General features: G+C 43.3%; 1 protein-coding gene across 1 annotated transcript in view; it reads left to right on the top strand.

Annotated features, from left to right (window-relative positions):
• Positions 1-457: 457 nt before the first annotated feature.
• tcaim (T cell activation inhibitor, mitochondrial) overlaps positions 458-26,852 on the top strand; it is a 37,460-nt gene continuing 11,065 nt past the window's right edge. Inside the window, exons 1-8 of the mRNA XM_083642932.1 lie at positions 458-527; positions 3,962-4,071; positions 11,898-12,030; positions 17,323-17,464; positions 17,562-17,817; positions 21,375-21,497; positions 23,554-23,651; positions 26,638-26,729. Coding sequence (XP_083499058.1) covers positions 4,037-4,071; positions 11,898-12,030; positions 17,323-17,464; positions 17,562-17,817; positions 21,375-21,497; positions 23,554-23,651; positions 26,638-26,729 — 879 coding nt within the window. The 5' untranslated portion in view covers positions 458-527; positions 3,962-4,036. The remainder of the gene's footprint in view (positions 528-3,961; positions 4,072-11,897; positions 12,031-17,322; positions 17,465-17,561; positions 17,818-21,374; positions 21,498-23,553; positions 23,652-26,637; positions 26,730-26,852) is intronic.

The following is a 26,852-nucleotide window of genomic DNA, read 5'->3' as shown; positions in this document are numbered from 1 at the left end:
GTTCTTCAAAGAGCTTCAAAAGGTTCCTCAAGTAACACCAAGAGCGGGGTTCGTCGAAGAACCTTTTCTTGAAGGTTCCTCAAAGCACCTAGGGGTTCGTTCCACAGCGACAAGCTGAAGAATCCCTAAAGGTTCCTCCAGGAACTTATAGTTTTAACAGTGTGGAGGGGAAGAAACTATTTGTCAGTTTTGTGAGAGAAACTGGTCTAATAACAAGACTGTAATGGAGTAGGGGAACATTGGATGGATTAGTCCAGAAGGAGGCGGTAATGCAACATTTTGGATGCCAACCGCCGTAAAACCTAACAGAAGAAGAAGAAGAAGAAGAAGAAGGCAGCAATGTTTGGCCCATCCAGTCCTTCCATGCTCTTTGTCCAGTCTGCGGGAAAGCCAGAAGAAGAAGAAGAAGAAGAAGAAGAAGAAGAAGAAGAAGAAGAAGAAGAAGAAGAAGAAGAAGAAGAAGAAGAAGAAGAAGAAGAAGAAGAAGATGATGATAGCGGTGATATGCCACTTACAATGTGTGAAAGGTAACGTTAAATAGCTTGCTGTTTGTCGATAATGGCCAATTAAGGGTCTCACGTTACATAACGCTATAAGTTCCCCCTCAATAAATGTAAGTGCACGTAAACAACAGCTAAGAGATGCTTAGCTAACTCATGTCCCGCTAACATGTTATGCTAGCTAAACAGGGTCATGTTTGGCTGGTGTCTCTGTAACGTTAGAACGTAACATTATTGTTAGATATTGGCTAGCCCTTAGCAGGAGCCCTGGAAATTCAGATCATCCTTGCAGACAAGCAGTCTGGGTTCTAAATTAACGCTAAGCCTCAAGCCACAAAGATGTCGTCCGCGCTGTACTTTATAAGTGTTGCGCCGACATTTCAAACTCACCACAATCATGGAAGTTTCAAACCCTCATTAGTGTTTTGCTTGCACCTGTGTTTACCCTTTACCCTGCTACCCGTGGACCCACGTAGCATCTCCCGTCAGACAATCGCGCCGCTCTCGCGTCTAGATAAACTGGTCTGTGCAGCTCTGTGGTGATCAGCTAATAGCATTGTGATTATGATTTAATGCATTATTATGGAAGATAAATGCTGGTTTAACATAATCAAAATAGTTCCCTACCAAACATGTAAAGTGACACTTCTGGACAGTAGACCATTTGGGCATAACATTATGTAATGTGACATGAGATCACCACATTTCAATAAATATAACGTTTTTGCACATTTGAATGCTGCTGGTCGTTTGTTTAATGCTGTATATATTGGATATTTAAAGCTGATACACAATTGTGTTGAGGTAATTCCGCAAAGCTCAGTTAAAAATATAACGTGTAACACTTGACACAATCAAAATGTAACTTTTTCACAGCAATACTATACATATATTTGCATGGTGTAGCATGTAATGCAGTCTGTTAAGATACTGTAGCTAGATACTCTGACATAGAAAGGCAGACAAGCTAGCAGCAGGGATCTTGTCACACTGATTCCAGATCAACTCGTATGTCTAGCCAGCTATACAATATTACTGTACCATAATACCACAAGCTAAAGGCAGCATATGCCAATGGAAGGCTGGGTAGCATTAGCTAACGTCATCCAGGCTATACAGTAACGTTAGGCTATTATAAAGTTATGAAACGCTGATTCAGACGTTACAATAATATGACACAATATGAGCAAGTTAGCCTAGCTAGAGAGAGCAATTTCAGACCACCAGACCAGATATCACCATATTTCATTTCAATAAATATAAAGCATTCATTGATTGAAGCAGACTGCTGGTCGGTTAAGTTTCTCCGTCGTCATGTCCTCTGGTCCAATCTGCGGTTCGTAGTTTGTGTTCACTCGACATCAACAATCTTTATACATGATAATATACAACAAGGCTATCTTTGTTGACAATGTTTCTTGACAAAAGCATTAAAACAAGCAAATATAACAATATTCTCCGGTCACTGGTAGATACTAGCTACAACTTGTTCAAAGCAAATCTCTCATGTCAGCATTTGGCTTGTGTGTTATTGCAATATCCTATGTTGAAACAACTGATCATCAGTGACATGTAGTTTAGCGTTAATCTCAGGAGAACAGAATATTATAGCTTTGATCTTCACAAATCATTTGATCCTCTGTTGTGTGTGTGTCCCATCACTGGTACTGGACGGCGGCTACCCCTTGAAGAAACGAATTAGACACTGTTAATCACTGTATAACGTTAACGTTTGCTTACCCAACACTACGTGCGATTGGTAAATACTGTAAATGCAGAGGTGGATAAACTATCCAGGAGTTTAACCCCCTTGTTCCCCCTCATTGATTGATAGTTGATCTAACGTTAGCTAGATATATAACAATATAGCTGGTAGATGAGTATATGCTCTGAGTCTGCCTCATCTCAAAGAGGCAGGTAAACAGAACTGCGTTTGTTTTCTGTCTACGTCCAAATCTGTGCAGCATGCAATACTGTTTAACGTTGTATAACGTTAACTTCTGCTACTCTAGTCTAACCTTAGTCCTCCTGTAATGACAAATGGACATGTAGCTAGCGTTAATGTCATGCTATGCAATTACGTTAGAAAATAAGATTACCTCGATTTTGTGGAAGATAGGAAGATGCAAGCGGCAGGCTGGTGACGCGAGGTCTGGAGGAAATAATACTCTCTGGTTTTTCTTCGGGCTACTGTATTCACTGTGAGAGCAATGGAGCAAGGCTAGCAATAGCAACTAACGTTAGCAACATTCGTTAGCCAAGCTAATGGCTAGCGGGGAAAACAACTTGAACAAGATGACTGTCGTGGCTAGGAGGACATTTTTCAGAGAGCAATTCAGACCCTCCCCAGAGTCCCGTCCACGCTCACGTCCCTTCCTGTTTTCCCGGCTCCAGATTTGAACAGATTTCCCACAATGCATCAGGAAAATTCATTCATCCACTCAAACGAAATCAAACAATATCGGGAAGTGAGCTTCATTTTGCCGTGTCAAAAACAATTAGCTAAGGTGGTCCATATATTTACTGTCAATGTTTTGGCCGCTCCAATTTGCAGCTTTTCCGAGTTGCTGCACTCCGCGAGAAACGCGTTCTAACAATGACAACAACAAAAGGAAACGGCTGACTCGGGTGGCCAGCCCCCCACGCTACCGTTGCGCAGCATCATCAGACCGGAAGTAACTCTAGAGTGTCCCTACGGCGTTCTTTCAAATCGCACATAGGTTACGCATAGGTTACGCCGGGATTGGCCAGGAGCAAGTCTTTTTTTCTTCTTTTGACAGCTGGAATCTCCCACACCACAAATTGCTGGGCACGCAGCCCAGCGATTTCATGAACCAACTGAATTGCTCTTGATAGCGGACATTGAAATTAATTATTAGTGTATTAACGCCAATGAAAACACAAGCTTTTAACACACAATCGATTTTTAAACATTTATTTCAAAACATCATTGTAAAATTCAGGCCTTTAGCCAAAGCTTCAATAACAGAGCTCAGCTGACAGTTTAACCTGCAAATGAAAACTATAAAAAATATCAAATTAAAAATACAATAGGCTACAGCACATAGGCTAGCTCCCCCCCCCCCAGTCCAGCCGTTTGTTCCAGGCCAGTGAAGTCCCAACAATCTACAAAAACATGCAATAATATAAAATCATAGATAAAAAGTTGAATCATACACAATAAATAAAACCAAAAGTAAAGGGTTAGCCTTCTTTCAATATCCTCATTGCAGCCTCGCTTGGTGTTGTTGCTTCTCACAGGAATGGTGTCCCTGTAACAGAGAGCCCAACATGAGCATGAGCGCCTGGCCAATCCCGGCACTTGACTGCTGCGTAGGCGGGCACAGGGCGTGGTTTTTGCGTAACCTATGTGCGATTCGAAATAACGCGTCCCTACGTCATACGTACATGGTTGACAGTGTGACACCTTGGCATGAGCAAAACCTGTATCTCCTCCTCAGGACAGGCCAGCTGATGCACCTGGCAGCTGCACATGCCATGATTTGATACTGTTCTGTTGACCTGCAGCTTCAGCCATGTCTGTGACCTCCCTCCTGCGCTGCACCATGAGGTAATACTGTAGCTTAGGAGGATAGGGCTGGGCAAATTGGCAACATATAAAAAATTATATCGATATTGTGATATGAGACCAGATATCGTCTTAGATTTTGGATATGCTAATATCGTGATATGGCAATGCCATAAAACCAGGAATAGACAACACTTATGCCATAATGGCTGTATTGTCTATTCCTGGTTTTAAAGGCGGCATTACAGTAAAGTGATGTCACTTTCTGAACTTACCATAGCTTTAGCTGTTCTATTATTTGCCTTTGCTCTCTTAGGGGCCGTGCAGACAGACGTGTGTATTTCATTCATTCTCTATGTAAGGACGCGCTAAGCGCGCTCCTCTTTCAAGGACCGCACCTGGCATTTAAGCGCTCTTGGCGGCTAGTGTTTTTTGGCGGAGCGCTCTGGGCGTCTCAAGCTGAAAAAAGTTCAACATTTGGAGGAAATGCGCGCTGCTCGTCATTGTCACTCCTCCTACCCCTTCTCCTACCAGGGGGATTTTCAACCTCTGCTGCTGCCAGAATTGCCAATAATCTGGCTTTCATGTTTACAGTGTGAAAATCAACATCAAACAGACGAAACTAGCTGGATACCCGATCGTCCGTGTGATCGTTGCGTCCTGAACTGTACTGTGCGCGACTGCAGGGGAAAACAAAACAAAGCACAGAAAAAACGGTCCGTGCGCTGTTTTGAGCGCATTGGAAGCGCTCTCGACATGATTTCCAAAGCGTTCTTATGTGAAATACACACGTGCTGTCTGCACGGCACCTAAGTCATTATATCCACATTACTGTTGATTATTTAGCAAAAGTCTCATTGTGTAAATCAGGGGTGGGCAACTGGTGGCCCGCAGGCCACATGCGGCCCCCGACCTCACTCAGTGTGGCCCCTGGGTCAATTTCCTTTTTTATTTTTATTTAATTTTACTGTACAACCCAAAACATGGCGCTAATGGCCTTAGCATTGTCCATCCACACACTGTTTAACGTTAGCATTTGAGCTAACGCTATTGTAACAAACTATATCCAGGATGCACATTGCACATGCAACATTACTAATCTGATTAATATCACATATTTGGGTGATGTACCCCATCAAATTGCTGTAGCGGGCTGTTTTAAAACTAGAGCAATGTTTCTGGTGTCATCTGAATGGAATAATTACTAAATTTGAATATGAAAAATATAAATGTTGGTATAATAAACTTTGATTACCAGTCCTTTTCATCAAATTAGTAGCTATAATTGGGAGTGATGGTGTTACAGTAGGCTACTGGTGGAAGTGCAGGGTCACAATCTGGCCCTCTGGTAACAAGGATTTTTTTGTGGCCCTCTCTATCATCAAAGTTGCCCATCCCTGGTGTGAATATTTAGTGAAAGCAAAGGAAACCCTGTCTTTGCATTGTACATTACATTGTTGTTTTAATGATAGTGCTTGTGACATCTGATCTCACATGTGGCTTTGACTTCCAACTGAACATTTTGCCCACTTCGTAGAAAATAGAGATGTATATCGTTTTTCGCCATTCACTGGGAGATTCATATTTTCAAGCACTGGCCTCACCAGGCACCCCGTCAAGTTTCAGCACGTCTGCGGGCTCTCTGTTCCTCGATCCCTTCTCCCTTCTCAGACGGTTGCATTGGGTCAGCATCATGCCAGCCAAAACAAAATGGAAACGTCCGGTTAAAACTTTCAAAAATATTGTAATTTAAACAAGTAAATAGCCTCACTGATGCACGTTGGAGGAGAAAAAGGTGTTTCAACAAATGAAGCCGCAAACATCGTATCAAAATACTCATTGTGATGTTAAGATTATATATGGAGTGAAACTGTGGCTGTACTGAAAATGTTAACGTTACAACGAGGGTTTGAAAGAGCAAAAGTGGACTTACTTACATTCTGGCTGACTTGACGCAGTCTATACACCTGGGCTGTGTGGGCTGCACTCATGCAAAAGACAGACATTTTTTTCTCTCTGCATATTCCGTCAATGTAAAGTAATTAACTGTTAAGAAAGTCGAATTTCAGCCTGTGGGAATCACTGGATCACTGACTGGGTCAACAGTGATGTCCGGGCTGCCCTTCACGCCTTCAATTCTGGTACACCAGAACAATACAAGCAGGCACAATATGCCCTCCGAACCACAATAAAAAAAGCACGGAGAGATTATGGAAAGCAGCTGGAGTCCAAACTGGACGCTAACAACCCCAGACACCTGTGGAGTGGACTCCATGCTGCCACAGACTTCAAAGGGGTGAAACAGCAGAACCCCAGCATGTCACCCACCCTGCCGGACGAACTCAATGCGTTCTACGCTAGGTTCGACCCCTCTGCCAGAGCGCCCAACCCACCCACCCCACCACCCCTCCACCTCCGCTCCCCCTCACCCCACAACCCCTCCTCCTCTCCTCCCTCTCTCCCCCTCTCTCCCCCCCACCACCTCTCCTCCCCTCACCCCCCACTGCCCCACAACCCCCCCTCCTCTCCTTTCCCTCACCCCCCACCACCCCACAACCCCCACCCACCCCTCAGTGCCCCCCCACCAACCCCCTACCCACCCCCACCTACCCCCCACTCCTACCTAACCCAATGCCCTCCTCCCTATCCTCCCCCACACACCCCTCAGTGCCCCACCACCAGCTGGCAGGCGTATTCACAGACATTTTCAACCAGTCCCTCTCCCTCCGGCAAGTTCCCCCCTGCTTCAAAACAGCAACAATCATCCCCATTCCCAAACAGCAGAAAGTGACCAGCCTCAATGACTGGCGCCCAATAGCCCTCACGCCCATAGCCAGCAAATGCTTCGAAAAGCTGATTATATCACAGATCCGCCCCACACTCCCCCCGGACCACGACCCGCTACAATTTGCATACCACCCCAACAGGAGCACAGCGGATGCAGTAGCACACGTGCTCCACACCGCCCTCTCCCACCTGGAGGGGAAGGACACCTATGTGAGAATGCTGTTCGTGGACTACAGCTCAGCATTCAACACCATAGTACCCTCCAGGCTGGTAAGCAAACTCAAGGATCTGGGACTAAGCACAGCAATGTGTGACTGGATCCTGGACTTTCTAACAGACCGCCGCCAGGTGGTGAGAGTGGGCAACCTCACCTCCTCCCCACTGACCATCAGCATAGGAGCGCCACAGGGGTGCGTCTCCAGCCCCTTCTGGTACGACCTCTACACCCACGACTGCATGGCGACTCAAACTTCGAACACCATCGTGAAGTTTGCAGACAACACATCGGTCGTGGGGCTGATCTCCAGGAGCGACGAGACGGCCTACAGAAAGGAGGTGGAGGCCCTGGAACAATGGTGCCAGGACAACCACCTCTCTCTGAACGTCTCCAAGACAAAGGAGATCATTGTAGACTACAGAAGGGGGGGGGGTGCACACCCCCCAATCACCATCAACGGCACAGTGGTGGAAAGGGTGGACAGCTTCAAGTACCTGGGAGTCAATATCCACCAGGACCTGACATGGGCCAACCACACCGCCACTGTTGTCAAAAAGGCCCAACAGCGACTACACGGACTCAGGCGCCTGAAGAAATTCGGGCTAAGGCCAAAAATCCTCAGGGACTTCTACAGAGGCACCATTGAAAGCCTGCTGACTGGCTGCTTCACCACCGCGTGATTTCTAACCCCACATAGGATAAGCAATAACCACGCCCTGTGGCGCCGGGATTGGCCAGGAGCATTGAAGCTTGGGACGAAGCACCTGGGGGTTTTCATCTTTTAAAATAAAGATGTTTAAAAAACTATTGCTTGTTACATTTTCAGTGCTGTAGGCTACCTTTTCTCTGGGTAAGAATTGAGCTTGAAATTAACGATATGATACATTATATTATATGAGCTATGAACGTGAACACAACACCGTTTATATTATTGCATGTTTTTGTAGATTGTGTAGATTGTGTAGATTACAATATGCGTATTATTATTATTACTATACTATGTAGGTGACCATAATTCATTTCAATGTCCGCTCTCAATGTCCGCACTCGAAATCGCTGTCCGTTCTCAAGAGCTATTCAGGCGTGTTGGTTCATGAAATCGCTGGGCTGCGTGCCCTCCAGTGTTGCTCCTGGCCAATCCCGGCGCCACAGGGCGTGGTTATTGCTTATCCTATGTGGGGTTAGAAATCACGCTTCACCACCTGGTCAGGGATTCCGCTAGACATTTTCCCAGACGGCCAGTGCAGCCGGTTATGTTCCAAAATTCCGGCCGTATCGAATATTTACCGGCCACTATTAAAAAAAGGATAAATAATTGTTTCCTAAATAAACGAATCAATTTATTTCTCTATAGTCTATTTTTATAGCCTCTATAGTCGATCATATTTATTCCAGTGTTGTCATTAAGAGGCCGATTTCGCAGCAAGAATATTGAATTGGTCGGCACGTCGTTCTCGGTAAGGACGCTTTCGTTATTGAAACAGACAAGATGCATGCATGCTCCTATAGCCTATCTATCTGCATTTGCAGACACTCATGAACCCATATCTTCTGGGCATTGCCTTGATGAAAAACAACGTAGCGTTAGCTAAAAGTAATAAGTGCAACAGTGTCAGTGCAGAGTGCAGACAGCGCACAACTTGAATCTCCAGCAATAGGCTACGCACCTTAATCTCTCCCACTCCACACCTGGCGGCACCTGCGTCAGCTCTCCTTCACTCGTCCTCGGCTCCCATGTGGCTTTATTTGTGGTAAGCATTTTGATTCATCTCCTCATCATACGAGCGTTGGGCAACAAGCACGAGCCATTGATTGATTGATTGATTCGGCCGACAAAATGCTTTTTACCTCCGCTAAATTGACAGCCTAACGTCGGGTCGCTTTCGCTTTTGACGGCGGCAGACACGCTTCTGTTTCTTTGCTGCCGTCTTGCTGGCCTCGGCTGAAGTAGGCTACTTGTTGCATGATCTCGATTAAAAAAAGGACTGGCCTAGCAAGGGATGTCTGTTTTGACATTTAGGTTTCCTCCTGTGTGTTTCCTCACAGCGGGTCCAGCGCTGGCCGGCGGGACTGATGCTGCTTGTGCGGCTTTTAAACGGTGCTCTACAGTAAAGAAAGCGTCTGCTATATTTTTCTTTTTCACCAACACTCAACATACAGGGGGCGGAAAACATATGATGTAATAAATCTCTATTTAACACGTTAAGTGCCATAGCCGAGATATCTCGTCTTACATAATCCAACGCTTGAGTGCCAGAGCCGAGATATCTCGTCTTACATAAACATTTTTTTTTTTTGACGGTGGGACATCAATCAACAACTTTTACATCTTCGAGATCACTATTGGAGCAAGAGAATGTGTATAATCTATTTTACCGACCCACTAAGTGTTGACAGTGCTCCCCCAGACGAGCGAAATCAAAGAAAAAACTGCCGCGGGAGCAAGCCATTCAAGGAAATGGCGAGGCGATTTTACAGTAATCCATTCCAGACTTGTCTTGCCCGAGAGCGGCCGCGCAGGCAGCAGCACACAGAGAGCGGAGAGCGATTTGCAAAATAGATTATAGGTGAAACACACTTTGAAACACCTCAGAAAGGCCAGAATCAACATCTGCCCATCGCCCACGCATTCCCCGGCCCATCTTGACTCGCACAAGGAGCGTCCGCACGCAGGCAAGCAGGCAGGCACGCAGGCAGGCAGGCAGGCAGCAGCAACGCGCTTCTGACACGCCCGCTGTAGAGCCAGGAGGAAGGAGGAGAAGACACACGGAGGGAGGAGTTTGAATGAGAGGGGTGTTTCCTGTTGTTATGGAGGAAATTACTGTTCAAAACTATTGTTTAGAATGTCTGACGGTCTTACTGATGCCAAAAATGAATGGTTAAAGTGACTATTCTATCGAATTTCACAAAAAGCCATTTATCTCTGAATAAATTTCCAGACGCTGAAACCATGCTGTACTCAACGGCTAATATCTACATAACTACTAACTCTGCAAACTAACTCTTTTAGACAGAGAAAGCACACATTCTATTAGTTATTTTTAGATGATTGGTGTTCATGAATTCTTAACAGAAAATAATCCTCGGCTCTTGTAAAATGAGCCAGAATCCTCAAAAAAAACCCTGGCACAACTTACCTACAGGATGAAAAAATGGCTGGCACTCAATGTGTTAAGTCGTAGCTTATTGGCAACATCACTTAGGTTATAGGCCACACAATATTAGGCTATTTTATATAAGGAATTTATTTATCTGGCGTATTTTCAGCCAGTCACTTGAGCCGGTGACCTTTCAATTTGCCGGCCCACGGCAAAAAATACCGGCTAAAAGCCGGCAATTGCCGGCTAACGGAATCCCTGCACCTGGTACAGGAACTGTACCACCATGGAGCGCAGGGCGCTAAGAAGGGTGAGGCGCGCGGCCCAGCACGTAACAGGATGTGAGCTGCCAGAACTGCAAGATCTGTACAACCAGCGGCGCCTCAGGAGGTCCCTGAAGATCATCAAAGACACAAACCACCCCCACAACAGTCTGTTCTCCCTGCTACCCTCAGGGAGGAGATACAGGGTCCCAAGAGCACGCACAAATCGCTTGAGGGACAGTTTCTTCTCGCAGGCCACGAGACTCCTTAACATATACAAATAGTGTAGTAGCCGTACTGTACCGCACTGCAGCTGCTACCATCACGTATGACTAATGTTCAATAGTATGTTTAATTAGGTATATGCTATTTGCACCTAACAGAATGTTATTATGTTTAATTATGTTTAAAGTATGTTCATGCCATTTGCACATATGTGCAGTGAATACGCCACTGTCTGTGGCGTGTCTACTGCTTTATTGCTTGTTGCCTCTTGTTTTTATTTTATTTTTTATTTTTTTTGCACTATGTTGTAACGGAGTCTACAGCACAAGAATTTCACACGTGATACTTGTACTACGGAGTGACAATAAAAATCTTGAATCTTGAATCTTGAATCTTGACTTGCGCTTGAAAAGGTGCGGCAAATCAAGAGGAGGATAAGCAGGGTTGGAAAATAATGCGTTCGACCACTGCCAAGATTTATATCGCCATGGCGTGCAGACCCATCGTATAAAAAACCACCTCACTTGCAGGGTCGCTCTATCGGCTAAACGGCGAGTTTAAAAGGCGATGCTGCTGCTGCTACCCCCTGCTGCTTTCCTGGGTAACAAAAACATGTGTGTAGTGTTTTTTGATGTAAAAAAGGCATTAGACTGAAGAAAATGCCACTAGTTTGTGGATATTAGTGGAATTTTTGGCCAGTGGCTATAGAGTGATCTTTTTTCCAACTTGTGGCTTTAAGATGCAATGCAGTGGGGTGTTACTTTATAGTTGGCCAGCAAATAACAAGAGAGCCTTGCTCGCTGGTCTTGGGATGTTACTTTATGGTTGGCCAGCAAATTATCCCTAGCAACCTGTTGTCTTCTTGTGGTCTCCAGTCTCCAAATAAAGACGTGTGTTGCGTTATTCTCTTGCCTGGTTTTTGAAAGCCCGGCCCAGTATATTACGTGCTTAGATGACAGATGTGGCATATTCTAGCATATATCCCTAGATTAAATGGTTCCCAAGAGTAGGCTAGGTGTAAAAAGACTAAGACCATTATATTAGGTCCAATCCACAATTTTTTGTTCTTAAAAGTCAGGTACTGTATTATTATATCCATTTCAAAATGCAGCTAGGAACATGTTTGTCCCTGTGCATAGTGTTGTAGAGACTATAATTATACATCCTACCATCAAACTCTCATACCGTTGCACCCCCATATAACAGAGTGCTTGGCTGTATAAATGGTTGGCTTCCTTCTAAGTCTAGCTCTTTAATCTTTCTTTGAAATACTTTCAGAGTGGAGAGCAAACATGTTGCCACACATTTCGTCCAGCAGAGAGCTCTGTCCGGGGCAGATGCTATCAATGCACTCCGACCGTTTTACTTTGCGGTCCATCCGGACTTCTTTGGCCAGTTTCCCAGGGAACGGGTATGTCTGTCATATATTGAACCATTATTGTGAAGAGAGCATCATAAATTGTTTAACAATTCATCAATCAAAGAGAACAGTCTCGGAGAACTAAGTATGCTGATCTTAGGGTCAGAGTCAGCGCTGCTGTTTTTTTTTACAGCAGCCGGGTTAGTGGGTGGGGTTGGCTGGGGGGTTGACTGTATGTTTAATGTTTTATTTGTGTTTCTTTATGTCACTTTTTTGTGCTTTCTTTGTTTTTATTTGTGTGCTACACCTCCATATGTCTATTCAAATGTCATCACATCACTCCTCAGTTAGCCCTTGACATTCCAGCATTCCATGTCGATCCCTAACACCATAACAGCACCTAGAGGTGCTTTATCATTTACTAGCTGGAATGTCAAGGGCATGAACACATCTGTCAAACGTAATAAGGTATTCAATCATTTAAAACATTTAAATACAAAAATTGCATTTCTTCAAGAAACTCACCTCAAACCAGCAGATCATCTAAAACTTAAGAGGGTGGGTAGGCCAAATATACCATTCATCATTTTCAAGTAAAGCCCGTGGGGCTGCAATCCTTATTCATAAATCCATTTCATTCTCCATGGCAAACACAATATCAGACCCTAATGGACGTTTTGTTTTAGTTTCCTGTAGCGTCAATTCATTTCCTTTAATTTTACTCAACCTTTACGCCTCCAATATTGATGATCCCAATTTTTGATTTTAACTGTTACTTAGACCCATACTTAGATAGATTGTCCACACACGGTGGGTGTGTGGACACCCTCAAACATATCATCTGTGCAAGTCTTAAATAATTTGATAAAATCGAGGAACTTAATTGACATTTGGAGAATACAACACCTCACTGATAAAGAATTTTCATTTTACTCACATGCCCATAAATCCTACAGCAGAATTGATTATTTTTTAATAGATTCCCAGTTAATTTCCCACGTTGTTAACACAAAATACCATAACATTTTGATTTCTGACCATGCTCCTTTGACTATTTCGCTGAACCTCTCTCTTCCTAAACAAAGCTACTCTTGGCGTCTTAACCCTTCCTTACTCGCCGATGGGAAATTTATAGAATATATTGCCACCAAATTAAAGCACTTTATGGAATTTAACAACAACGGAGAAGTATCAGATTCCACACTATGGGAAACGTTAAAAGTTGTTATCCGTGGGGATAATCTCCTACGAATCCACAGCCAAGAAAAAAAGAGAGAGGCGCCTACTGGAAATTGAAAATATTCTTCCTTCCTTCAAAGCGGCATATCAGAGCTCAAAATCCTCAGAGGACTACAATAAGATATTGAAACTAAAATATGAATATAATTGTATCCTGGGCGGCCAAATAAACACCCTCCTGTTAAAACTGAGACAAAAGCAATTTGAATTGGGAGATAAGCCAGAGAAACTTTTGGCACGACAGCTCAAGGGCGCTCAGGCTTCCAGATTAATCTCTTCTATCAAATCAAAGGGGGGCACCCTGCTGACTAATCCCAAGGAAATAAATGACCATTTTAGGGAATTTTACAGTGAGCTTTACTCGTCTTAAGTGTGATGCCACTCGGTCTGATTTGAGTGACTTTTTTGACTCTTTTGAGACACCCAAGCTCAGTGATGCTGCCATAGAGGACCTAGATTCTGACTTTACATTGGAAGAAATAGCTTCCGCCATCAAATCATTCCCGTCAGGTAAAGCAGCTGGTCCGGACGCATTCGGAGCCAAGTTTTACAAGAAATTCTGTGACATCCTTGCCCCACTCCTCCTCAGAATGACATCTAGCTCTAACGATGACAAAATTTTGCCTAAGACACTATAAAGCTAACATCTCACTCATCTTAAAAAAGGGGAAGGAGCAAGCAGATCCAGCCAGCTACAGACCCATTGCACTTCAGAACTTTGATAGAAAAGTAATTACCGTACTAAAACTCTGGCTACCTGTTAAATAAGCATCTCTCATCCATCATTCACCCCGACCAGACAGGGTTCATTCCCAACAGGCTTTCTTTTTTCAACATCAGGCGCCTTCTCAATTCCATGTATGCAGATCACAATAAGACCCGCGGTGCAGCAATCTTGTCACTTGATGCACAGAAGGCATTTGATCAGGTTGAGTGGCCTTATATGTTCGAGTCACTGCACAAATTTGGATTTGGCAATTCATTTATATCCTGGGTAAAGCTTATATATGCTAGTCCAACATGTTCAGTTATAACCAATGGCGATAAGTCGACCAAGTTTCCACTACTTCGCTCGGTTCAGCAGGGTTGCCCTCTCTCACCGGCACTCTTCGCCGTTGCGCTCGAGCCCCTTGCCTTAAAAATACGCGCTCATTGAAGTATTGAATATATCGGAGGTATCGAGACACGCATGAGTCTATACGCTGACGATGTAATATTATCTACATGACTCAGAGAAATCGATTCCCCCTCTTCTAGAACTATTCACCTCCTTCGGTAAGTTGTCCGGATATACAATCAACTGGAAAAAGAGTGACTTTATGCCTCTCTCCGATGTTTTCACTCCTGGTTCCTTGGGAAATCTCCCATTTAAATTGGCAAAGGACCATCTCACCTATCTTGGCCTCACCATACCCAGAGATCCTAAATTCATATTTAAGCTGAACTTTGGAGACTTTGTTTCAAGACTTAAACAATGTATAGAAAACTGGAAAATTCTCCCTTTGTCTATGTTAGGACGTATAAATTCCGTTAAGATGGTTTCACTTCCCAGGTTCCTCTATTTGTGTCAAAATCTTCCCATTTCCCTCACTTCCGGGTTTTTCAAAGAGCTGGACTCTATAATTCTATCTTACATCTGGAATGATAAGAATCATAGAATTTCGAAAACCCATTTGAAAAAACCCAGGCTTGAAGGCGGACTGGCCTTACCAGTGTTCAGGCACTACTACTGGGCTGCCAATGCTAGAGCCTTAATGTTTTGGCGACAGGGGACTCCTGACAACTTGATTTCTGGGACCCCCCTTTGGCTAAAAATGGAAGCCAGCTCTATTACAGACTCCTCCCTGTCCGCAATGTTATTCTCTAAGTTAGAAATGCCAGGGGCTCTTAAGAATTTAACCTTTGTGGTAAAAAACTCAGTCAAAATCCTTAACCACATCAGAAGAGTTCTGAGTATACCAGAGGTCTCCGCATATACCAATTTGTTTTAATCACACTTTTTCGCCTGCACGGTCAGACAGAACCTATCGTGCCTGGATTGAGAAAGGGCTGTGTTTAATCAGAGACTTATACATAGATGGCCATTTCGCCTCTTTCGCCCTTCTGAGGAGGAAATTTGAGTTGCCCAACACGCATTGGTTTAGATATCTACAAGTCAGAGATTATGTACGTTCTAAGTTCTTTATAAATAGTGACTTTAGCCTAGATACGTTGTTTGACCCCGCCGATCGATTACAGCTGAATGGTGAGTGGAGAAATATCACTAAACCGGCATAAAAAGGTTACATAAACGTCTCCAAAGCGCACGGTGCCGTGTGCGCAACGGGGCTGAGACTGACGTTGGGTTGGAAATGGTCATACATGCTAGAATAGCCTACTACATCTAAGCAATTTAATATGGGATCGCCTGCACACAGATGATTCATATCTAGGCTACTCCTGCATTTTGCAGCTGCAACTGTGTTGCTTTTGGCCTGTATGATGTGATTGAACTTCATATTTCCAGCATCATTATATGAAATATGGAGATATGCGACTCTGCTGACAATAGCCTATATATGTGACCACAAAATAGTCTATTTTTTATAAATGAAATCTATGCCCGCACGTACCGTGTCGATTCAGTTCAAGCCTTTTTTAATTTTATTATCAATCTTTTTTTTATTGATTAGCCTATAGGAATTATTCAATCAGTGCGACTAAACACATCATGAGATCATTATTATTCATTGAGCCTAAATGGTCTATACATACGGATTTTGGACTGAGATAGATTACACATTGCTTCCACTCGCAAAAAAGACATGCCGGTTTTATTGAGTTTATTGAGAGGGTGAATTGAGCTGCTGTAGATAGCCTACGTGCAGGCAGAAACCGCTCTTCAAATAAATGACTGATGTGGATAAAAGTGGTAACTTTAGACAGTCATTCGGGAACAGACTAATAATATCCAACGCGGATTTTTATTTGCGGTTTCAATGAATGAGGAAATAGAAAAAATCTGGCGCTGTAGAAGTTGGAGCAGTCCATATTGCATTGTGATTGGCAGTTGTTAAAAACCACGCCTCTTTTGCGGGCACGAGCTCCAGTGCACGGGCATTTTCATGTGCACAAGCTCTCAGCTTGATTAGAAAAACCTGGTTCCACTTAACGAGTGGCGATCTAGCTTCATGGTACGAATTAACTAAAATCCAGCTAGATGCCAATTATCTGGTTTAGCCAAACCAGATCAAGGGACAGATCCTGGATCTTCTTATACAACATTCGTGGTACAGCCTACTGGTCGCTGCACTAGCGCCTCCCCTGGTCTGTCGGGGCACCTGTTCAGGGTGGAAGGGAACTGGTGGGAATAGCGTGATCCTTCCACATGCTACGTGGCTCCTCGCTGTCGAAGCGGCTGCAAACTGCGCATGTGTCGGAGGAAGCATGGTGCTAGTCTACGGCTCTCCCCAGATCGGCAGAGGGGATGGAGCAGCAGTAGGCAAATTGACCAAGTACAATTGTGGAGAAAATGGGGAAAAATCTGAAAATAATAATAAAGCAGTCCGTTATCTTCTGTGTTTGTGCTCAAATGTGTATACGCAGCAATGTCAATGTGGTGGATATCTAAAATGTAGAAAAGGAGATCAAAGACACTGGCTTATTTATCTTCCACATACAAGTGGAGGCAAGCCTCTCCATACTATACTATAATAGTCATAACAATAATTTATTTATATAGCACTTTACAAAACAAAGTGATACTGAATTAATTACTTTGAATGGGGTGGGGGGGGGGGGGGTCAATATGAATTAGCCATGCAATAAAGGCTTTTTGAGATTTGAGATTTCCTTAACAAAGATAACCTTTTTTTTCCACACGACTTCCCATTGAAGTGCCTTTCTGCTTTTTGAAAGTAACTCCTTAAGTGTTTTACAGAAACAATGAAGTAAAACCAAGGGAGAAGCACAGGAGAGAGAGAGAGAGAGAGAGAGAAGAAGGTCATAACAACAATAAGATCTTACAGTTGATTGATTCTAAAATGAACAGGTTAAACCAGGGAGTAACATGGTCCTGTCTCCTGGTCCTGGTTAAACTCCCACATTTTATGTTCCGTCTTGCAGGAAGTGAATGAAAATTCCCTAAAGAGGCTAAATGGCTATTTGGAAAACGTCCAGAAGCCCGGGGTAGGATCGCTTCAACCAACAAACCTCACCTTTTATGTCAGAGAAACAAGAAACAGCAGTGACATGCAGCAGGACTCTGGTATATTTTCCTATAATATCACTCCTACTAACAAAGCATTCTTTCCATTTAAGCCTTTTGTTTCCAGGAATGGTAACCATGCTGCCTGTTTTCGCAGGGTTCCGCTCAGTGAGTTTCACCCTGCACACAAAGGACGTCTTGAGCACGGTAGTGAACATTTTGAAGTCATGCAGCCTTCCTGTAGAGCACATGAAGGGGCTGAAAGTGAGGACGGACACGGAGAAACGCCCCCCTGAGGCTGGGATGCGTTTCTACAGGCCCATCAAATGGGACAAGACCTACTACACGTTCACCGGCTTCAGAGATCCTGAGCAGGAGCTTCAGCAGGCCAAAAGAGTCCAACCTACACTCAGGTTGGACCCAGTGGTGTAGTACTCGAGTCCAAGACACAAGACTCGAGTCCCAGTCCTGGAGTAATTTTCAGGACTCGTGACTCGACTTGGACTTGGGCACTGATGACTCGGACTTGAACTTGGACTGAACTTGGTCTTGGAAGTTGGAGTTGAGGACTTGGACTTGTTAATATATTATCAATATAATATTGATCAAGTTTTTTTGTTTTAGTGTGTTGAGTAACTCTGGACTCGGACTCAGGTAATGGGGACTCGACTCGGACTCTTCTTTGGTGACTCAGACTCGGGCTCAAACACAGGAGACTCGAACAGTATAAGAGAGAAGTGGCTGCTGGAGTCCCTCAAACCACTTGGAAAGGAAAAATGATCAAAAGGAGAGGATACAAATCCAGGTCCAGGCACTCAAGGAGGTTTGAAAGTAAAAGGCCTTTAGGAGGAGACTCGAAACTTGACTCGGACTCGAGATATATTGCCTTAACTACAACACTGGCTGGACCTCAACTCTGCATCAGAATACAGAATTTGAACAAATATCATAGAAGTCCATGACAGGAAACAGAATTTAAATTGACCTCATTCCTCGTGTGCCGATTTCCCCCCCTTCCGAGCGATTGTGTACACCCACGTCTCGGCATTAGTCATCCGTGTTCCCATGGTCATGGAAAACCTGGAAGTCATGAAATTAGTAAGAGTTTTGGAAAAGTCATGGATTTGTTGTGTGTAATGAAACATAACAGAAAATGTCTTTTCTGTAGCTGTTGACGTAAAAAAAGAAGACAGAAATTAGTACTATAGGACGAATCAGCGTGACGTCACTTGACACCCAGAAATGCAGAACCCCGCGGCAGTTAATAGTATGAGGTGTGCCAAACAAATGTTAATATCTCAAAAACTATACATGATATCGCATTCTGAGTGAGAGCAGAAGTAGCTCAAGAGTTTGATGTATAATATATGCATGTCGTGTTAAAGTTGTGTGAACTGTCGCAGTTTTTAAAATGTAAACAGAGTTAACTGGCTAGAGTTAGACATTCAAGCCTCGCGCCACTTGGGCTCCATAGGGTTCCATTGCCGTTGCCACCCAGTGACGCGGTTTGTTTACCAAAATGCTGCTCGGCTGATCCCTCGTATACAGACCACATCAGAGACACCTCTTCATAATGGATTTTAGTGCTTCTATTTTTATATGAATATTATTCCTGTTCCTATATTGTGTCCTATTTGTAATAGTTTCTGGTACCAATTTAGTGTCACTACCACCTCAGATTACATGGAAATTGTATTGTGGATCCTTAAAAAGGAAATGTTTTGAAAATGTATCCATGAATGAAAATGTATGGGAAGTCTGCATGCATTTAAAGGTTTAGTGTGCTTAGGAACAGATGGATGTGGTGTTGATTGGTTTAGTCTGCTTATGGAACAGATGTACATGGTGTTGATTGGTTTAGTGTTTTTATGGAACAGAGGGACGTGGTGTTGATTGGTTTAGTGTGCTTATGGAACAGAGGGACGTGGTGTTGATTGGTTTAGTGTTTTTATGGAACAGAGGGACGTGGTGTTGATTGGTTTAGTGTTTTTATGGAACAGAGGGACGTGGTGTTGATTGGTTTAGTGTTTTTATGGAACAGATGGACGTGGTGTTGATTGGTTTAGTGTTTTTATGGAACAGATGTACATGGTGTTGATTGGTTTAGTGTTTTTATGGAACAGATGGACGTGGTGTTGATTGGTTTAGTGTTTTTATGGAACAGAGGGACGTGGTGTTGATTGGTTTAGTGTTTTTATGGAACAGAGGGACGTGGTGTTGATTGGTTTAGTGTTTTTATGGAACAGATGGACATGGTGTTGATTGGTTTAGTGTTTTTATGGAACAGAGGGACGTGGTGTTGATTGGTTTAGTGTTTTTATGGAACAGAGGGACGTGGTGTTGATTGGTTTAGTGTTTTTATGGAACAGATGGACGTGGTGTTGATTGGTTTAGTGTTTTTATGGAACAGATGGACGTGGTGTTGATTGGTTTAGTGTTTTTATGGAACAGAGGGACGTGGTGTTGATTGGTTTAGTGTGCTTATGGAACAGAGGGACGTGGTGTTGATTGGTTTAGTGTTTTTATGGAACAGAGGGACGTGGTGTTGATTGGTTTAGTGTTTTTATGGAACAGATGGACGTGGTGTTGATTGGTTTAGTGTTTTTATGGAACAGATGGATGTGGTGTTGATTGGTTTAGTGTTTTTATGGAACAGAGGGACGTGGTGTTGATTGGTTTAGTGTGCTTATGGAACAGAGGGACGTGGTGTTGATTGGTTTAGTGTTTTTATGGAACAGATGGACGTGGTGTTGATTGGTTTAGTGTTTTTATGGAACAGAGGGACGTGGTGTTGATTGGTTTAGTGTTTTTATGGAACAGATGGACGTGGTGTTGATTGGTTTAGTGTTTTTATGGAACAGAGGGACGTGTTGTTGATTGGTTTAGTGTTTTTATGGAACAGATGGACGTGGTGTTGATTGGTTTAGTGTTTTTATGGAACAGATGGACGTGGTGTTGATTGGTTTAGTGTTTTTATGGAACAGAGGGACGTGGTGTTGATTGGTTTAGTGTTTTTATGGAACAGATGGACGTGGTGTTGATTGGTTTAGTGTTTTTATGGAACAGATGGACGTGTTGTTGATTGGTTTAGTGTTTTTATGGAACAGATGGACGTGGTGTTGATTGGTTTAGTGTTTTTATGGAACAGAGGGACGTGGTGTTGATTGGTTTAGTGTGCTTATGGAACAGAGGGACGTGGTGTTGATTGGTTTAGTGTTTTTATGGAACAGAGGGACGTGGTGTTGATTGGTTTAGTGTTTTTATGGAACAGAGGGACGTGGTGTTGATTGGTTTAGTGTTTTTATGGAACAGAGGGACGTGGTGTTGATTGGTTTAGTGTTTTTATGGAACAGAGGGACGTGGTGTTGATTGGTTTAGTGTTTTTATGGAACAGATGGACGTGGTGTTGATTGGTTTAGTGTTTTTTATGGAACAGATGGACCTGGTGTTGATTGGTTTAGTGTTTTTATGGAACAGATGGACGTGGTGTTGATTGGTTTAGTGTTTTTATGGAACAGATGTACATGGTGTTGATTGGTTTAGTGTTTTTATGGAACAGATGGACGTGGTGTTGATTGGTTTAGTGTTTTTATGGAACAGAGGGACGTGGTGTTGATTGGTTTAGTGTTTTTATGGAACAGAGGGACGTGGTGTTGATTGGTTTAGTGTTTTTATGGAACAGATGGACATGGTGTTGATTGGTTTAGTGTTTTTATGGAACAGAGGGACGTGGTGTTGATTGGTTTAGTGTTTTTATGGAACAGAGGGACGTGGTGTTGATTGGTTTAGTGTTTTTATGGAACAGAGGGACGTGGTGTTGATTGGTTTAGTGTTTTTATGGAACAGATGGACGTGGTGTTGATTGGTTTAGTGTTTTTATGGAACAGATGGACGTGGTGTTGATTGGTTTAGTGTTTTTATGGAACAGAGGGACGTGGTGTTGATGCCAGATGTATCCTGTCTTCTCCAGCTTGTGGCTGAGAAAGAATGAGGCCGAGGCGATGAAGAAGCACAGCGGCAGTCTCCCTCGGCGAGACGAGCTGACAAGACTGAAGAAAGAACTGTGCCAGAAATTTGCCCTGACTGATATCAGGTAATCATGACACCACTTCCAGACGTCATTCAAATGATAGAGCAGCGTGTTTTAGAATGGAATCTGTATCAATAATCATCAGTCTTCTTCCCGCATAAACAACAGCATTTCCAGCCAATATGAAACGATGACCAAATATTGAATGAAGCCAGGGAGTCAGGAAGTTGTCTCATATGAATGTATTAGCCATCACACATACATCTTTGCGGTGTGAGATAGAAAAGAGCTTCTAATGTGCCTTATAGGTTATCTGAGTATGGCGTCTGTATTGCCTTTTGTCTATGTGATATGCATTTATGATTAATAACTCATACCAATTAGGGATGGGCATCGAATTTCGAATTTTCGAATAATCGTTGTTATTATCAAGGTCGACTTTTATTATTGAAATTCGAAATTCGAAAAAAAAAAAAAAAAAAAAAAAATTTGAGTGAAATGTTGCATTGTCTCCCCTGATTCTAAGAAATCGCTTGGTTTGAGCAAGTAGAACAATTTTTATAAGCATTTTAAGCAAGGTTTATGGAAAAATGAATGGCGGATGAAATCCCATGAAGAGGGACAGGGGGTGACTTTGGCACCCCTTTGGCACTCAGACCTGAGCCTACTAAATATTTAATGAACCACTCATGATTGTCAAAACTGTTTTTTATTTTCGAAAATGTCAATGTCATGTAACATGTTCTTTACTTCAGTGGTGCAATGCTTGTTTGAGCTAAAAATCCACAGCAGAAGCTTTTTATATTCATTAATAAAGCCGTAGACTTAGAATCAGGGGAGACAATGCAACATTTCACTCACAAAAAAAAAAAAAAAATTTTTTTTTTTACATTTTTTTTTTTTTTTTCGAATTTCGAATTAAATTCGAATTTGGCCAGCAAATTTCGAATAGTGTTTTTGCTAGAAATGCCCATCCCTAATACCAATAGCTATGTGTCTTATGACACGAGGCCAATGGAACTTACATTTTCTCCAACACAGCGTTTCCGTAACATTGAGCAGGTGTCTAGTTAAGTCAAGTTTATTTGTATAGCCCTAATTCACAAGCATGTCTCAGAGGACTTCACAGAGAATATGTCTAGCTAAATCTAGCTGAAACAACAATAGTAATTACAGTAGTAGTAATAACAACATGATTGAACAATCAGAGAGACAGAAAGAGAGGGAGAGAGGGGGAGGGAAATGTGGGGGAGGAGAGAGCAGGTAAAGAGGGATGGGGAGGGAACAGCCGAATGTGGGGGAGGAGAGAGCAGGGAAAGGGAGGAGATGGGGAGGAAGCAGGGAAATGGGGGGGGGGAGGAGAGAGCAGGGAAGGGAGGAGGTGTGGAGGGAGAGCGGGGGGGATGTGGGGGAGGAGAGAGCAGGGAAAGGGAGGAGGTGGGGGGGAACAGGGAGTGTGGGGGAGGAGAGAGCAGGGAAAGGGAGGAGGTGGGCTGGGGAGGGGAGAGAAGGGGGGATGAGAGAGCAGGGAGAGGGAGGAGGTGGGGAGGGAGCAGGGAGGGGAGAGAAGGGGTGGAGGAGAGAGCAGGGACAGGGAGGAGGTGGGGATGGAGAGCGGGGAGGTTATGGGGGAGGAGAGAGCAGGTGAAAGGAATTAGGTGGGGAGGGAACAGGAGAATGTGGGGGAGGAGAGAGCAGGGAAGGGGAGGAGGTGGGGAGGGAGAGCGGGGGGTTGTGGGGGAGGAGAGAGCAGGGAAAGGGTGGAGGTGCGGTCGGTCACTCTGCCTTAAAGATCTGATAAACCTTAAAGACTAGTTCTAGTTCAGAGATCTACCGTATTGTCTGAATATATGATTTTATTTCTTCCTGGAAATGCATCTGAATTTTTTTTGTCATCTAATATTCAGGGTCTAGACTTTAACATCTAATATTCAGGGTCTAGACTTTAACATCTAATATTCCATTGACAACAGCAGCAGCAGTGTTCAAGTGATAAACGTCAAGCATATTCCCACCTTTAGAGAGAGAGCCTGGTGACGTGAGGTTAGTGGACAGTAGTACTGCATGTGCCGCTTTGTTAGATAAACTAAAACACCCTGACTCTGCTGGTGTCCTGCAGGTGGCAGCGTAGCTGGGGAGTCGCCCATAGGTGCTGTCAGCTCCAGAGTCTCAGCCGACTGTCTCAGCAAAACCCAGAGGCCTTGATCAACCTGCAAGGTAAAGCCACCACACAGAGCATCACTTTGAACTCAAGACTGGCAGAATTCATTTCAAACATTTTCATGTCAATAAATATCCATTCTGTGACACTCAATGATTTGCTAAATCATAGTGAGTGATTTGACTTGCTCACCTGTAAAGGGCTGGTAAACTAAAGAAGAAATGGTCTGCCAAGGATACTTTTTATCAGCCAAACTAATTAGTACACATTTTCCATATAAATGTTAAATTTCATATAAATGTGTTTTCAGTGGTATTTTCTCTGTGTGAATTTAAATCTTGCGCACTTACAGTAGATGAGTTTGTAATTAATCATGAAGTGACTGGCTACACGGGGGAAAGAATAAAGTGACTTTTTAAACTATTGTTAGGCTAGTTAGTCATCCAGACAGCAGTCTCCACCACTTACAGCCTAAGGCACCCACCCAAAGCGCTTTTTTCAGTTAGAACGCTATGGAAATCATGTCGAGAGCGCTTCCATTTAGGGTTGCCAACCGTCCCTTAAAATACGGAATGGTCCCGTATTTGTAAACAAAAAGACGTGTTCCATATTGAACTGATACGGGACGCGCTTTGTCCCGTATTGGAGAAACACGCAGTGCAAAGAGTGAACGGCTATTTGTATTGAACGAGTAAACCCCGCAGCCGCTGCTGCTCTGCCCCTCACCCTAGATTGCGCCAGTCTGTTTGTTGTGTGTCAGGACCAATGAAGCGCTGTCAGCGTTGCTAGATTCAACTAAACTCTGAAGACAGCACATTGAGTAGGCTATTTACATTGTACCTATAGAAATGTAGCATGCCATTTGTTTTTGTTTTGTTCAGACGATTTCAGTTTAACTCTAAAATGTTTTTGCACTAATGATTTAAACGTTCATACCAGGTTTGTTCTGTTCAAAAGAATAGCCTATTGCTGTTTGCACTGTTAAATAAAATTGAATAAGTAGGCCTACATGCAAATGTGAAGTAGGCTGTTTAGACCTATATCAAAATACTGTTTGCACTAGCCTACTGTTTGTTTTTTAATACAGCTGTTTTATTAAGAATGAGAAACTTGTTTTGTAACGCCCAAATAAAATGATTGGATGATAATCTAGGAATAGGCTATGCGCAAAAGTGTTTGCTTGTGTTAATAATAATAATGTGCAAATGGTTGAAGCTGAAGCAATTGCAGTTATGTGATTGTTATATTTAAGTCCACTACCGACACCCCAACCCAACTCAGCCTGCTTCATACAGAGCCAGTAGTCACGTTTACATAATCAGCTTGAAATAGGGTTAAAAGCCCAAACCGATTAAAAATGCTCCATATAAACACCTCATTCCGCTTAAATAGGCCCAAACCGAAATTGCAATCGGTTGCAGAGGGGTAGTTTAAACCTTTTCATAAACCGATCAAAAGAAAAATTGTATCATGTAAACCCTAGTTCCTCATTGCGCGGCTCGCGAGACGCTGGCGGCTCTCGAAGCTTTAGTTGGCGGCTCTAAGAAATTGCATTTTTATTTTTTATTTTTTTATTTCCCCCCCCCCCTGCTCTCCCAAAAATTTCAATAAACCTTTATGGCATATTATTACAATACAACAATACTGGTGTTGACAGTAATAGAAGGTGCCAAATCATTCAAAACAATAAGCATTTTGCTTTTAGGACTATTGTGCCAGCGTGCAGCGCTGTTCCAAAACGTGTCAACGTGTGGTAAATGCACATCCCATAATACAACTGTTCGCATAGCATCCCATAATAGTATGATGATACTTGGGATGCCATTGCGAACATAGATGTGAACAGGTTAGCTAAAACTTCAGCGTCGCCAGCGACGGCCCCCACCGTTGCGGTCGGGGTACGTTTCGAAATCCCTCCAGGCCTGAAAGATTTTCTAGGGAAAAATGGTAGATGTGTGTGTGTGTGTACTGTGTGTGTGGAAAACAATAAAACAAAAAAATGGTAGGCAGATGTGCTTGGTTGGGGTGGCTTTTGGTGTTTTGCGGTAAAAGTGGCTCTCCTATTGACTTTGTCCTGCCAGTGCGGCTCTCATCGAAGAAATAGTGAGGATCACTGAATAAACGATGAAACTGATTACTCTCTGGCTTGACTACTCTCTGGCTGCATTCGTTCTGCGCATGCCCATGATGACCTCTGTCTTGACATAAAGGGGACTGCTGCCTGCAGGAGAGGAGCTGCTGCCAGAAGAGTTATTTTCTAACTACAAAGTGGAGATTTTCAACACTCCGGCGAGGAGAAACCCGCATGGAATAGGCTAAGCGCCAAACGTTTTCTCGTCAGGATTCCGTGCCTCTCATTTCGGTGTAAAATAAATTCACAGGTCGCGAGCACACTCAAAATGGATTCAAAACTCACTGGGTGCAGGGCAAGACAACGCTGAGGAAGGTCTTTGACTTAAACGTTCGTTGCTGCTGCCTGGGTTTGAGGAATTATTCAAACCTACGAAAGGACATTTGGAGTGCTGGTTTTTCTCTCTAATTTCGGTGTGACAGTCCATATGTCTGGCATAATTCACGCTTTAGGCTACCGGTATGATGACAGTATGATTTTTTTTTTCACTGCGAGAAAATGTAGTGTGTGAGAAGTGTCAATTGCTTGAGTCTCTCAACTCTCTCTCAATACGAGAGTTGGCAGACCTGTCAAGTTGTGCTCCTCACTTTTGCGCACGTCACACAGCTGTTCAATGATATCGGTGCATGCTCTGGGTGCATGTAAACACTAGATTGTATTCAATCACATCCCGTGTAAACAAGTTGACCCCAAATCTTCAAAGCCATTCATTTCAATCAGATTGAGGAAAAAGTGTGCATGTAAACGGCACGCAGCTACTGTCTTTTAATCTGATTGCCTCACAGTCAGAGAGAGTGTACGGCGGTCAACAGGGATGAAATTTGAGAACAGACAAAGACCAAAGACATGTACACACTTATACAGAGAAGTTCAGTTAATTGTGGCCATCCTGCTCTTTATATTTCATTTAGGACACACCATTGTCTTCACTGATCAGTCTGGGATGAATGCCTCGGGACATGTCATGCTTGGAACGATGGATGTTCATCATCAGTGGACAAAGGTAACGCGACTGAAATCCTCCAATTAACATGACGCCTGTGTATCTTTGCAAGTGTTTTGTGACAGGGTTCCCTTCCCATGAGTCCTCAAACATTAAGTGAATGTAAGTGTTACGTTTCCAAGT

This window comes from Poromitra crassiceps (genome assembly GCF_964638095.1).
Source record: "Poromitra crassiceps genome assembly, chromosome: 1".
Lineage (NCBI taxonomy): Eukaryota > Metazoa > Chordata > Actinopteri > Beryciformes > Melamphaidae > Poromitra > Poromitra crassiceps.
The sequence above is the reverse complement of the archived record's forward strand: the minus strand, read 5'-3'. Positions and strand labels throughout refer to the sequence as shown.